The following is a 13,542-nucleotide window of genomic DNA, read 5'->3' as shown; positions in this document are numbered from 1 at the left end:
ACATGGAAACATGCCGACCGCCTCCACAGTCACTGTTTCCTATCCTAAAAAACAGGACTTCAGCAGACTGTTCTTATAGCCGAAGCTCAGACCTATTATTGTTGGTATTAATACCTGCCCAGGTGCATGTTGTATCCTGTAGAGATCATTTTGACATCCAGGATACAGATCCTATTGCCGGTCGATGGGTCTTGTGAATTGAAGTGGGAGTGCTGATGTTACAGTCACGTGAATAACGCAGCTCGGAGCTTGCTGAGATTTAGAACACCAAACGAAATCACAAATGAGCGCCCGTGTTGACCTTGAGGTTCTCATGGCCATAAGACCTGTGATGAGAGGAGTCTTGACCTTATTACTACTTATCGTCAGGAGGTTGTCAAGGAATATAAGGATCTTGTGCTGGGTTCACAGAAATATTTTATTAGTGAGACCAGGTGTAATCTCACAAGGATGATTAACAAGCGACTGCATAATGTTGAAGCAGCTATCGATCGAGGTGGGGTGTCTTGACCTAGCTTCTGCTAAGAGTGTAGTCACACATCCAAAACAAACCTTGTTTTCAATCCTGAAACGACCATGTCACAGGACTGCCGACCGTAATTACGACCGTGTGCTTTTGTGTCAAGACGAGGAACAGAAAAGCAGCCTCGCTGCCTGGCCTGCTACTTGGTCATTTGAACAAACAGAGAAATATCTTATCTTAAATTTCATCGACCTTTCGAAAGACACCATGTTCATAGACACAGCGGTTGCCAACAGTAGATCACGGCAGCCTCTAGTCATCGTCTCTCCACGTTATGCGGCACCATATTCAGAATTACATAGCCCTTTGTTGGACGACCTAAACAATTCGAATGATGCACCACCTACGTATCTGGAAGCCACAACGCCAGGCCTCTACTATGGGCGGCCGAGCGGCGATGAGGGTGCGACATTACTGCACCGCGATGAGCAAGAATACAAGGAATACTTGTACAGCGGACGAACGTTCATGCAATCGATACGGACGAGATGGGTGAAGTGGTTGGGGGTGTTGTTGTTGCTTGTTTTCGTATTTGCGTCCGGGATCGCGTTCACCACGTCAGCAAGGAAAGACAAACAGGTTCGTGTCGCAACGACGGCGTAGGCATATATCTAACCGTTGAAGGCTTCAGTGATTTTATTACCCGAGTCGTCAGCTCAGGCCGTCGCGAACGAGCCAACAGTAGAGCCAACCTCGATCCAGGTGGCACAATCAAGCCCATCAGAAGGCATGATTGCGCCAGATATCATCGCAACTCCCTGGCCCTCACAGAGCGTAGCGGCCCCGACACCATCTACACACACAGAATCGAAACAAATCTTTCCCATCCGATGGCCAGCACGATGCGGAAAGAAGTACAATGTGAAGACCGATGAATACGATTTCGGTTCGCCGAGCGCAGTCAAGGTCAAAGAAGCAATGCATCAGCTTGACGGGCCGTACAAACGCATACAGGGTTGGATACACATCACAAAAGCGCCAGCCAGCCAAGCGGCTGGAACAGTGCAGGCGAGAATGTCGTACGCCGTCTCGCCATCTGTCAATGTGGACAGTATCAAGTACGTTTTAGCACCAGACGGCCTCACAATTGGCAACCCTTCTAGAGCACCAGGTTTCGAAGGTGTGCCGGCCGGCTCGGCTTGCCTGGGTATGTCTATAGTCCTTTACATGGCGCCAGGCGCCACGCTCGAAACGCTGGCAATCGAAGCGACGCATCTCGGCATGCAGATTCACAGCGGCGTTGAGTTCTCGGTCACGAACATGACTACCATCTCGCTCACCTCAGGGACATTGGACGCCGCGTCGTTGGACTCACGAGAAATTCGCTTAAGGACAACTTCTGGTTCAGTCAGTGGCAAGTACAGCCTTTCAAACCTCTTGATCGTCGATACCAAGACCGGTTCAGTCAATGTTGATGTCAAGCCCAAAGCTACAGCACCAGGAGAGTCAGGGCTAGCCATTTTCAAGGCGAACTCTCATTCAGGAAGCATGCGCATCGACTTCGAGCGCAAACACATCCCTGAGCGAGACTACCAGATACTTCTCAACACAACCGTAGGTTCGGTTGACGGGATGTTCATTCACGGCTCCAAAACTGAAATTTACTCTGTGGCAGGCTCCGTCACTGCTGACATCTTGCCTTTCAAGTCTGGTGCATACTCATCAATGCTGCAAACAAGCACGCATTCTGGACAAATGAATGTTACCTTGCGTACACCGTACAAGGCGAAAGGGGTCCCTATGATGGGTCTAACGAGTGTTCACAAGAGCATATCCGGAGGCATGGGACTAAGATATCCGAAAGAATGGCAGGGCAAGATCGATGGGACAAGTCTGAGTGGAGAATTGCATTTGCAGGGAAACGAACTGCAGTTGATGAGTGAAAACGACTTGCCAGGAAAAAATCATGTCGAAGCACAGAAAGGGGGTGGAGGGAGTGAAATGATATTCGATACTGTGAGTGGAGGATGCGATGTCAAAGTTGGGAAGTCGTAGATGCTGAACAACGCATGTAATACTTCTCATGAACGCATAAATGCCACTTCAGCTTCGTGACTAGTGAATTGCAAAGCACAAACCGATAATCCATCCAATCAATCAGCGGCGCAAATCATGCATGGATGCCACAAGGACAAAGTTGAAAAATGATGACTAAACACTCGAGCGTCGAAGGTTTATCACGAGTCAGAACAGTTTGCCAGGGTGTCAACGATAACGCTCAAACCACATTAGCATGTGGTCTTATATCGATGGTGCCACTCTTCCGATACCGTTCACCGGTAGTTGGCCATGTGACAGCACCTCACGAACTTTTGCGGCTCTTGACGTACGACATCTGAGCTTGAAAAAGCTTGACATGTACCCCACGTAATATGCCTGTCACGATCACGGTTGCACGTTATGACTCGGCTGTTGGCGGTCTGGTTGCGAAAGCTTAACTAGATAATGCCAATGTCCGCGCGTCCCGGTCCGCCAGCGATGTGCCTGTCACGTCCCTAGTTCTACAACATGGGTAGTTGGCGTTAGGACTGACAGTGTAACTGGCATGACCCTGGGTGTGAGTCGCCACGGGGTGGCTTAGGGCTGACACGAGCTTTGGTGTGTGGAGAAATTGCAGTGGCTTTGTTTTTCTGAAGCACTGGGACTTAAGGTTGAGCGAGTCAGGTGCACATGACTGTCTGTCTATTGGTCATATTCGACGAGTCAGGTGCACATGACTGTCTGTCTATTGGTCATATTCGACGTGCAGCTGTACCCGATTACAGTCCTACGCTGATCTCAAGGGACAATCATCGTCTTCGTCACTGAAACCTCAGTAGCAGTGGTGTTTATCGCCGTCCAGATTGTGCATCTCTAGCTATGAAGGCGATGGTGGTTCGTCTCCTGATGCCGTTTGAAGCCATCGGTTTGTATCGGGTTATTGTCTCATTATTACAATTCCTCGGTCCTACATGAACAGCCGAGAACGACGGACAGATTCCGCGTCTCGCTTTGGTGACAGTCGAGCGTGGTATGTGTCCCTTACATCGGCTTGCTTAGCCGACCGGTTTTGTTTAACGTATGCACATCGGCCACGCAATCGTATACGTTGCTCCTGCAGAGCAGTGATACACTTGCTTAGCGGAGCGCGTCCTCAGATGCGATCGTACCTGCAGGTGTGCACGAAGGACGTCAAAAGCCATTGGCGTTCTTGGGGATCGACGGTCAGCATCGATCGAGGCGTTGTTCATTAGCTGCCTATACCTTGTCAGCGATCCCGTTCTGACCGGTATTTGGAGAGCTACAAGTCTTCAAGAGGCGAAGCGCGGGGTGACCCTGAAGCGAGATAACAACAACATACAGCTAATCAATACCCGCTATACTCCATTCAAGACCGCTCGCAGATGCTCTGGATTGGGAAGGACGTCCTTGTACAACAGAACACGTGGATATGAGATGGGAGGAAGAGCCAGACATGGCACGCGCTGCTGTGCTATGGGGAAGCGGGAAACGAGTTTCCTGATTGAGCGCAGCCTGCATGCGAGAAGCAAAGGGGGTTTACTGTCTTCAGGTCCGCGATCTCGGACTTTTAGACAGTCGCGAGGAGGATACCCCGGACAGGGATGTTACTCGATTGTGATTCCAATATATCAACATATCTGCGATTCGGCTGAATGGGGAAGTGCGCCCGCAATGGGCATTGGACTTCACTCATGAATACGCGACTGATCGGGTGAGTGGCTCGGTGCTCGCTGCAGGACCAATCCCTGCCATGCATCTCAATGAGAGCACACACTAGGCGAAGGTTGATAGCGGAATGACTCCACCCGAATTAATCGCTCTGCCTGAGTTGGTAGCACAATACCAAAGCTAGATTGTCAGCAATACGATGAGTGACGGAATAAATCAGCCAATGATGCGGCAGTTTTGGCCGAAGCCGACTACCATCATTTGTGGCTGCAGTTGTTGTCTTGGAGACGAGTCAACAATCGTCACGCTCCCAAGCCCACGTCATTCCACAGCTGTCAACTGTCAGCCTGACTCGGTCCTATACGAAATCTAACGGGCTCAGACGACAAAGGACGCGTTCGAGGCAAACCTGCTCGCAATTCCATGTGGTGGCGATTGCCTCGACGACGGTCCAAGTGGGCCAGTAGAAGGAGCGAAACAGAAACGTCGGTCTGCTCCGTTGTAAATGGTGACCGAGCGCAACTGGCGACAAATCAATTCGCAGGAATTCGAAAATGATGGTGATGGTGCGGGAGACGTTGCGAGGACGGTGGGCTGGAGGACCCCTTGCCCCTGAAGTTTGAGGAGCGTTTCGGGCTTGTCGCGACGGTAGAGGTAGGCGCGTTCTTTGGCCGGGCGCGGTAAGCGAGGGCTTACGTAACATTAGCGCTGTTCCAAGTCTCTCACCTTCTCACCACTCGCACTCAGCCTACTCGGTGTTGCATGCCCAGCCCAGCTAGCGTGCTGCCGGAATCGAGCAGAATCCTCGATATGAACGATCCTTGATCCTGAAAGCGTCTTGAGATTGACATCTCCAAGTCGCGTATTGCACCTACCGCGCTTTCACCACTTTGTCCTTTTGCCAAACGATACTTAGTCTCCAAACGAGGTGATGAAACCGAGCTTCGGCCGCAATAAATGGTACCGCCCTTCACAAATACGTTGTGGCCGACCGGCAGCTTCCTTGTCCGCAGCCATGCTGTCTGCTCGCGAAGCGCCTCGCCCATGACGGTATCAATGGTTCGGCCGCAGGGATCGCCTGCTGCTCATCATTCAAGTCCTCGTGCGCGTGAGCCGACAGGAGGATGAGCGTGTCAACTGGTGCGACTATCCCAGACGTCTCTAATCGCCTTCCAGCAATCCAGCAGCCCTGCGCCCGGCCCACCCTTTCCTACACTTCTCCACCAGAGGCTCCTTTGGGTGAACGCTTCTACTGTCGCTGTTCCAGATCCTCTGCAGCCAAGACACCTCGCGACACTGCTTTCAAACTTGCGGCCGAGTGGTTCTGTTGTGTCAAATTTGTGGAAGTCGTTCTACATACCTCGTGGCTGCCCTCGGAACCCTCGATCCCGAATTTTCGACTTATACTACAACTGACCCCCGGTCATCTGCCGCTCTACTTGGCTCTGTCGTTCCTTAGAAATCCCAGCCCTCTTAAATCTACATTCATTCTTTCTTTGGAGCGGGCTCCTATCCGCGCTGGCTGCATCGGAAGCTTTTGTTGCCCATACACTCATTTGTCTAGCCTTACGGCTCATTATTCACGTCACTCACACCCACTCAGCTGTGGTTGTACAACAATATCGCCCAAACACATTCCCTTGAATGCCAGTAGCTTCTTTCGTTACTCAGTTGTGAGTCCCCATACGCCTCTCACTCCCTTGCTTGGCAGACCGGCTGCCCCGTGACGCGGCGCTGCTAGCTGCACAGCGTCGATCTAACTTCAGCGCGAAGATGTAGGAAGCCGAATCCGTCATTAACGTTTCCTATAGATATACGCCGAGACCACTGTGTATAGAGGACGACAGCCTAAACATGGAATTCAATGCACATCAACAGTAAGGCGCAGATTATTGATCCAGACTGACGACTGGGTTATTTGGACATGCTGACCACATATATAGATACCGCCCTTCATCAAGCAAATCTCGGGGCCTGGGTCAAGCTCCACCCACTTCATCCCCACAGATGTATCCATATAACGATTATTCTTTTCAAAAGCACCCACCGCCACCATCATTGCAACAAGTGTCAAGGTCGTCGCCACCCCAATCCACGTGGGCTGTACCACAGACCCACAACTCGTACTATGCCGGAGCCGGAGGCCCCATGGTACGGAACAGAGAAGAGAACGTACAATACCTTCCGAGGTCCGACATCGACCCGTCCGCAGCATCGATGTTCAACAATACAACATTCAACAGTGGTATGCAAGTCGGTGGCATGTCAACTTCCGCAGAGTACTTTCCCAGCGTCATCGATGCCAGTACGTCCGCTTTAACCCCTCCTTGTAGCTTTGCACTGATGTGATCAGGTCCCTGGGGCTCAAAGACGTGCGGAGAGCTTGAGCCGTTCCCCACTTTAGACGCAGATACGACAGACTACGGTCATGGACTGATGGGTTCAGACGAGAATACTCCTATCATCGACTTGCGGCAATTTCAGGGACTGGACCAACGAGAGAGCGATAATGCAGCGCAATACAACCCGCAAGGAACTCGTCGCCTGTCCGAGTCGTCATTCTCAATGTCCAGCACAGGTGGAGGTATGTTTCCTGAGGTATCAACCTACGAAGAAATAGGCTCTTCCGAGGCAGTCTCATATGCGTCTGAGTGCGACACGTGGAACTCGGTCGAATCTGGAGGTCATCTAATGTCTCCACTTGCCTCTCCAAGAAAATCACAATACGACACTGTCACCCGCACCGTAGGTCGAGCTCGCATGTCGCCAGCGCCACACAACAATGTTAGATCTTCGCCGTACACTCTCGAGAGTACACGCTTTAAGCGGTGGTCCACCGGGCAGACGCCAACTTCGACGCCTGCAAGCTCACGCGGCATAGCCCAGTCGCCTGTCCACTTTGCTTCTTACGGTCCAAGCCAAAATCCGCATCACTCAATGCCAGCATACCCCCCAAATGCTATGGCAAATTTCGGTATGCCTTCGCAAAACGTGCTGTTCTCGCAAAACCACCATTTGCAATCCAACGGTCCTGCATTATTTGCAACTCGCGATCATCCGTTCCAACTCGAAGTCCCTCGACCTCTTCCGTCGCAAGGCCTTTTCCGCCTGCTTCAAAGCAATGTAGACAGACATGGGGGTTGTTCATCACACTTCGCGGATCTTTCGGACCCTCCAGATCTTTACTCTTCCCTGCACGAAGAGCCGTCCAACCCACCTGAATCAGACATGAACCCATCAGACCCAGACCTTATACCGCATGAGCAGGACCTCCGCTTTAACGGTGATCTTTACACTCCAAGGTGGGTTCGCGGACATGGCAACAAGCGCGAAGGGTGGTGCGGACTTTGCAAACCTGGACGCTGGCTTGTGCTAAAGAATAGTGCGTTTTGGTATGATAAATCATTCACGCACGGCGTAAGCGCAGCGACTGGTGCAGCATTTCAAGGTCCACAAGACACACGCCGCACAGAAGGCAATCTCGACGTGTGGGAAGGTCTTTGTGGGAGCTGCGGCGAGTGGATTGCCTTAGTCAGCAGTAAGAAGAAGGGAACGACCTGGTTCAGGCATGCATACAAGGTTCGTGCCGATCCCTGCATTCTTTCAACCCCATCTTGTTTCCGCTTTTCATTCTCCCATGATATCTCGCGAGGTCACACGAACTTGCTTACTAATGATACCACCACAGTGTCACACCCACCCCAAAGTCAAAGATGGGCCCAAGCGGCGTCGTGAAACACAGGCAGGTCGCGCTCGCACAGTATCTTCGGTGTCTGCGTCGTCCTCCTCGCACCCTGTCAAACGAGAGTCCACGCCGTCCAACACTGCTTCATACCAGCATTCGCCACCAACACCGACGCCGTTATCGGGTGATTCCGCCTTCCACACCTTCGGCATGCCCGCCTCGACTCCAATCAGTACACCATCGCTAAGCTCAACGTCGTATGGAAGCAATGCATCTTATCCAACTCCAGTAGCAGGTACGCACTCGATGTACCCTCCCAACACCCCCACCACCACGGCTTCATTGCGTGCCTTGCACACGCCGACAGCGACAGCGTTTCCTGACCTCCGTTATGATTCCGCTTCAACCAAAGATGAGGGAAGCATGTGCGTTTTCACCACTCCGCTACAAGACTTCCCGACCTTTTCAACGCCATACTCAACTGTACCTTCTACCAGCTTCGCGCATCAGGTCAGTGAGCCAGAGCTAGTGGGTATAAGGACGAAGCACTCAACTCTCAATTCGATAGCAAGCATGATCTGAGGTGACCTCGCAATTTTCTGCCCTACCAGATCACAAAAAGAGATCTTCGTTCAAACCCCAAGTCAACTGTGGCTGAGAGGCAAAGCGTTGTAGTGCGTTTCTTCCCAAGGCATACTCTCTTCCTGGCACAATTCATTGTTAAGTCGCCTGCTCTAGCGTTCCAGCATTCTGTTTTAATTATTTCTTGTCTTTGTCACGTCCAAAGTGGTCTTACGGTTGATGACTCTTCATTTCTTGTATGACACGCCGACCCCATTTGCTGAGTGAAGCCCACTTCGCGTAGATATTCTGTTTTTTTTTTTTAGATAGTTAGATATCCCTACATATATTAGACATGCGACTATGCTCAATCCAATTCTCCAGAAAAGTATCAAGTCGGTCGTCGTCTTCGGTGAAATGCTGCCGGTGGGCTTTACATTCGAAACCCAACTCGCCCCACGCTTCAACATCGGCCTCACAACACGGCCCTCGTCATACGTCTGACACTCTGCACAGACGAAAAACTTTGAAACGCTTCATGTGGCACGCTCGTGCATCCACCGGCTTATCAATACGAACGGTAGTTTGTCAGTATCCGCCAAGTGTCACACTGTCAGCTTTCTCAACCGCAACGTCATAGCGTCGCATGCGTATGACCCGTGAACAAATCTCCCCTCATTTCCTCGAGCTGCTGCTTACGAACAATGCAGATGCGTTGTCGCTAATTGCTCTGGTTACTCATATGCACTACGAACACCACTCACGCACACCGCTCTTGCCACCTCTGGCATACAAAAACTCTCCTTTAGCACGTCAATCATGGGCTTTCCTCTATACGAAATAGCTCAACCTTATCAGCGCTTGTCACAGTGTAACTTTCTCGATAAGGTATCTTAACAGTAATCATACATGTGATTACATCAAGACGAGATCTACAAGTCAATAGATGCCAATATCCACAACTGCAGCTCAACCCAACGAGCCGAGATGAGGTAGCCCAGCGAAAGAGACAAATGTTGCCCACGTTGGAAGACCAGTTCATCTACTGCTTGAATATGCTGCTCGACAAGTCGAACTCATATTCTGAGGTTTTCCAAAAAAAAAAAAAAAAAAAAAAGAAAAAAAAAAAGAATCAGCTGCGACAGGTCGCCTCGTAGATCAGATTGAGTTTCTCTAACATTGACTTTCAACTTCACTGTGTTCTTTCCCTTACCAATTTTTCAGCTTACATGTGTCTGCATTCACATCTAGCCAACGATATCTTTCGGTGCTTTGAAAGCCTCCAGGTAGTAGTACCGAAACTCTGCGTTTACAATGTCGTCTGTGAAAGGGACGCCCTGTGCTGAAACTGGCTTTGTAATCAGAGCTGAAGTGGCCACGATGAAAACCAGGTGTTGAAACTTCATTTTCAGCAACTTGTGGTAGTGGTTCGCTCGAGCTTTGGATGAGGCGGTGACAGTTTCGAGTGTCGGTCCGTAAGATTGATCATGCTAGTGGTAAGGGGTACGAGATATCAAAGTCAGGTCAGGAGCTCTTGAAAGATGTAGGGAAACTCATTATCAAACGCTCAGTGAAAACACTGCAAATATTTTTCAGGGTTAACGTGGTGAAAGACGAGGTTGAATTCTCAGTGGTTGGTCGACCTGCCTGCAACCGGAATTAGATAACCGATTGACATAAATCGTGACATGATTCATTGAAATGTCTGTCAGGGTAAAGCATCCGGGTACAATATCCGGGTAGGCATTTGTGTGTACGAGGTATTGGCGTTCTCAAGAGGGCACAGAGTTTGCGACTACGTATCGACAAGGCGCTGAATAGAGTTACACCCACTCAATCTATGAGCAGTCCTGGCTTTTCGAAGTATTTACAGGATGCTTCATCGGAGCTGATGCAAACGCAAGAAATTTAAGAACCCAGTTCGATCTGATGTAGCCAATCTAATTCTTGACGACTTGAGGGTGCATTGCATCGTACTGGTCGTAGGTCTGCTACGCAGCCCAGATCTTGAACTGGGTTGCAACCCAATCACGATAGGCCTGGCATAATGATAAAGCAGCGGAAACATTGTGTCGTCAATGTAGATTTGCCATAAGTCGTACCGAATCGCAGGGAAGGCTGTGCATATGTAATGTTTCATAGACAAGAGTGCGGAGTTTCAGCTTCGTCCATTTATTCCCCCGCCTCGGATCTCGAGTTCTTGTACTGGCCGATCAAGCTTTGTGCGCAACAACCGAATCTTCTGGCGCGCTCTGCTGCGAGCTATTGCCATCAGCTAGGTCCCGACCCAGAGCATCATGAGTCGCGTCCCAAGCGGCTAGCTCGCTCACAGGTACTTTGATCAGCTGGTGGGTCCTCGCTCCGCTGTCCAAGGTGATGAGTCCCTGCCGAATCTGGTACCCACGAACCTTGGGAATGACGTAGATCCAGCCTATGTAGTACAGACCACACACAACAAGGCTTTTGGAATGTTAGATAGTTCTCCACACGCTCGAGTACAATCAACTTACATCGCAATACCAGTGACAATATACGTTCCGTACCAAAACGACACATCGCCCTTGCCACTGGGTGGTGGGTACCAAGGCATAACGATAAGGTAGAGATTCACTAAAATATTGAAGGCCAGAACAGGATTCCAGACCTTGAAGCTGGGCTCGGGAAGGCCGAGTCTCTTGCGACGGTTGCGTGTGAAGATAAGGCCAATGGCCAATGTCAAGTTAAAGAGCGAACCAGGGTAGACCTGCAGATCCACGATGAAGTTGAACGCATCGCCAGCGGGAGGTGCGACAATCATGACCATGGTCAAGAGCCACTTGACAAAATAAGGACCGAGTGGTGTGCCGAAGGGGCGGGTCGATGCCCAGAAGCGCGGATAAGGAAGGACACCTTGTCTAGGGGAAATTAGCAACACTGCCAACGCCTATTGAGACCTTTAACACTTACCTCCCGCATTCTCGAATTTGGCGAGATTGGCCTATCAGCACAGCGAGTAGGTTGCCGAAGGCACTCAACGCAATAAGGAAGTTCAACCCTTTGACGGCGCCGCCAGAACCGAAAACATGGGTGAAGAACAAAGAAGCCGCAATTTGTTCAGCATTTTGCAACTCGGCCTTGGGGACTGAATACAGACGTTAGCGGTTGAAGAAATAGACCCGCAGCGTGAGCACTGACCAGCTGCAAAGAAGGCAACATTAGCCAGGATATACAGTACGGTGACAAGGAGCAAGGCAATGAAGCCATTTTTCTTGATCGATTTGATTGGATTCTGGAACAGAGTCAGCGCAAGTCCTATATTTGTCGCTGTACTCGGCGGACGCGTACTTTGATCTCGTTGGCTACGTTGAACGAGTTTTCATAGCCAGCATATGAGAAGATGATTCTATATAGAGCCGTGGTGGCACCGTATGGGGTTATGTTGCCTTTGAAGGGTTCTCGGAAGTTCATTAGTGGATCTTGCACGCGCGTGTGGCCACCGAGTACCACTAAGCCAGTGATCGATATGAACACTAAGGTCACTAGTTTGATGATACCAATACCATTTGATAACCAGTACGAGTACCTGGTGTGAAAGCACAGCACTGTAAAGACATTAGATCCAGACCTGCTGTGATTATTATCTTTGAACTCACACAAGACAGTCACAGTGTAGCCAGCAGCTGCGACGCCCTTCAGCTCCCATGCAGAAGGCGTGGAACCATTGATGGCGAATAGATACTGAGCCAACACTATGGACCGTCAGTGAAATGACATCAGACGTTGTGTTCTTACTGACCGATTGCGTTACTGCTGCTAAAAGACAGAATGACAGCCTGCACGGCGAAGACGACCGGAAAGAAGTATTTTGGACGCGGGTAGGCTTGCTCGAGGTACGCGACTTCCGAACCAGAGCGATTGGGAAAATAAGCCGCATACTCGAGGTAAACTCCCATAGACGACAAGGAGATGAAGAAACCGGACGTCCAGTAAAACATCGAAGCACCGACCGAGCCAGTGTAATTGAGAATGGTAGAAGCTGGGGTACTGATGAGCTGGCTATCAACGATAGCGCCTGTAAGAGACTTACGCGTCGAGTAGATGCCGGTTCCAATCATTTTGCTAAGGTTCAGACAAATGATCGTGATGGCTCCGACTGAGTATCCAAGGGGCGAATCTGTCTCAACTGGAGCGCCAGAAGCCTCCTGATAGGAAACTTCTTGGGTGTTACCAGACTTCTCGATGACATATTGCACACTACCATCGGACATCTCTCCTTCGTCGGCTACGTGACCTGGGCCATCGTCCCCAGCTTTGGTCTTCCTGTTGAAGAGACCGGAGACCATCATGAAGTGTAATTGAGCGGAGCCAGACTTCGAGCTGTAGGTTTCTTGACAAATACTGGTGCGGTCGTTGGCAACTTATGGACTGCCCGTACTACAGAAGCTTTATATTAGTTCCCTATAGCCCGATCTTCGGACTGCGTTCAGCCGCATGTAGCGCAACGGTTCAAGGCACATCATTATACCCCTTCATGGCACAATCGTCGCGTCGCGTGGGGCATGAACAAGAGGGTTGACTTGCATATAGTACCCTGCCACTTGCCCCACAGAACCATATCAAGTATACACCATTGTGCAATGCAAGTGCTAAGTCGGTTCGGACCGAGAGGATTTCTTGTTGGTCGTGGGGAACGAAAGTAGGATCGCGTCAGAGACAGGTCCAAGGCTTGATATATGCCGGATCTTCTTTCCAATATTTTGATGCTAACTCAAAATATCAGCGGTTGACAGTATATCATGGTTGTATCAGACTGGTGTAGGGCGATCGAGAGCAGTACCTGTTGCCCCATGGTTCTCACATCAATGTGAATTATCTGAATGTGGCTCCATTCTCCACCGTTTGATCAGATAGAATACACGCTGGTGCACACACGACTTCCAGAAGCCACAAAATTCGCGTTTGATGGCGGCAATTGCGAAATATGAAGCCCGAGTCGGCATATGGCGACCAGATAAACGCCGCATCGCATTGGCAAATGATCAGACTCTAGATGCAGCGCTTGTTCCTGTAGCTTGAACCGGGTAACGATGCCGATTCCAGTGTCCTGTTAGAACACGAGTGGGCG

The 13,542-nt window shown here is 50.4% G+C and overlaps 4 protein-coding genes across 4 annotated transcripts, besides 1 other annotated feature; 3 read left to right on the top strand and 1 right to left on the bottom strand.

The window, feature by feature from the left end:
• Positions 1-730: 730 nt before the first annotated feature.
• Positions 731-2,518, top strand: EKO05_0003545 (uncharacterized protein; the record flags this gene model as incomplete). Its single annotated transcript, XM_059636189.1, has 2 exons — positions 731-1,015; positions 1,148-2,518. The coding sequence occupies 2 exons, from the start codon at positions 731-733 to the stop codon at positions 2,516-2,518; spliced, it is 1,656 nt and encodes a 551-aa protein (XP_059492172.1).
• A 1,440-nt stretch (positions 2,519-3,958) lies between these two features.
• EKO05_0003544 (uncharacterized protein) lies at positions 3,959-4,219 on the top strand (the record flags this gene model as incomplete). Its single annotated transcript, XM_059636188.1, has 1 exon — positions 3,959-4,219. One exon carries the CDS (start codon positions 3,959-3,961, stop codon positions 4,217-4,219), a length of 261 nt encoding a protein of 86 aa, XP_059492171.1.
• A 1,617-nt stretch (positions 4,220-5,836) lies between these two features.
• EKO05_0003543 (uncharacterized protein) lies at positions 5,837-8,459 on the top strand (the record flags this gene model as incomplete). Its single annotated transcript, XM_038938549.1, has 5 exons — positions 5,837-5,865; positions 6,004-6,069; positions 6,136-6,497; positions 6,546-7,771; positions 7,881-8,459. The coding sequence occupies 5 exons, from the start codon at positions 5,837-5,839 to the stop codon at positions 8,457-8,459; spliced, it is 2,262 nt and encodes a 753-aa protein (XP_038800729.1).
• Positions 8,460-9,533: 1,074 nt separating this feature from the next.
• Positions 9,534-9,567: a tandem repeat.
• Positions 9,568-10,651: 1,084 nt separating this feature from the next.
• EKO05_0003542 (uncharacterized protein) lies at positions 10,652-12,763 on the bottom strand (the record flags this gene model as incomplete). The annotated part of the gene is made up of 8 exons (XM_038938473.1): positions 10,652-10,898; positions 10,949-11,332; positions 11,385-11,559; positions 11,613-11,706; positions 11,763-12,019; positions 12,071-12,166; positions 12,214-12,453; positions 12,505-12,763. The coding sequence occupies 8 exons, from the start codon at positions 12,761-12,763 to the stop codon at positions 10,652-10,654; spliced, it is 1,752 nt and encodes a 583-aa protein (XP_038800730.1).
• Positions 12,764-13,542: the final 779 nt, after the last annotated feature.

This window comes from Ascochyta rabiei, chromosome 5, assembly GCF_004011695.2.
Source record: "Ascochyta rabiei chromosome 5, complete sequence".
Classification (NCBI taxonomy): domain Eukaryota; kingdom Fungi; phylum Ascomycota; class Dothideomycetes; order Pleosporales; family Didymellaceae; genus Ascochyta; species Ascochyta rabiei.
The sequence above is the reverse complement of the archived record's forward strand: the minus strand, read 5'-3'. Positions and strand labels throughout refer to the sequence as shown.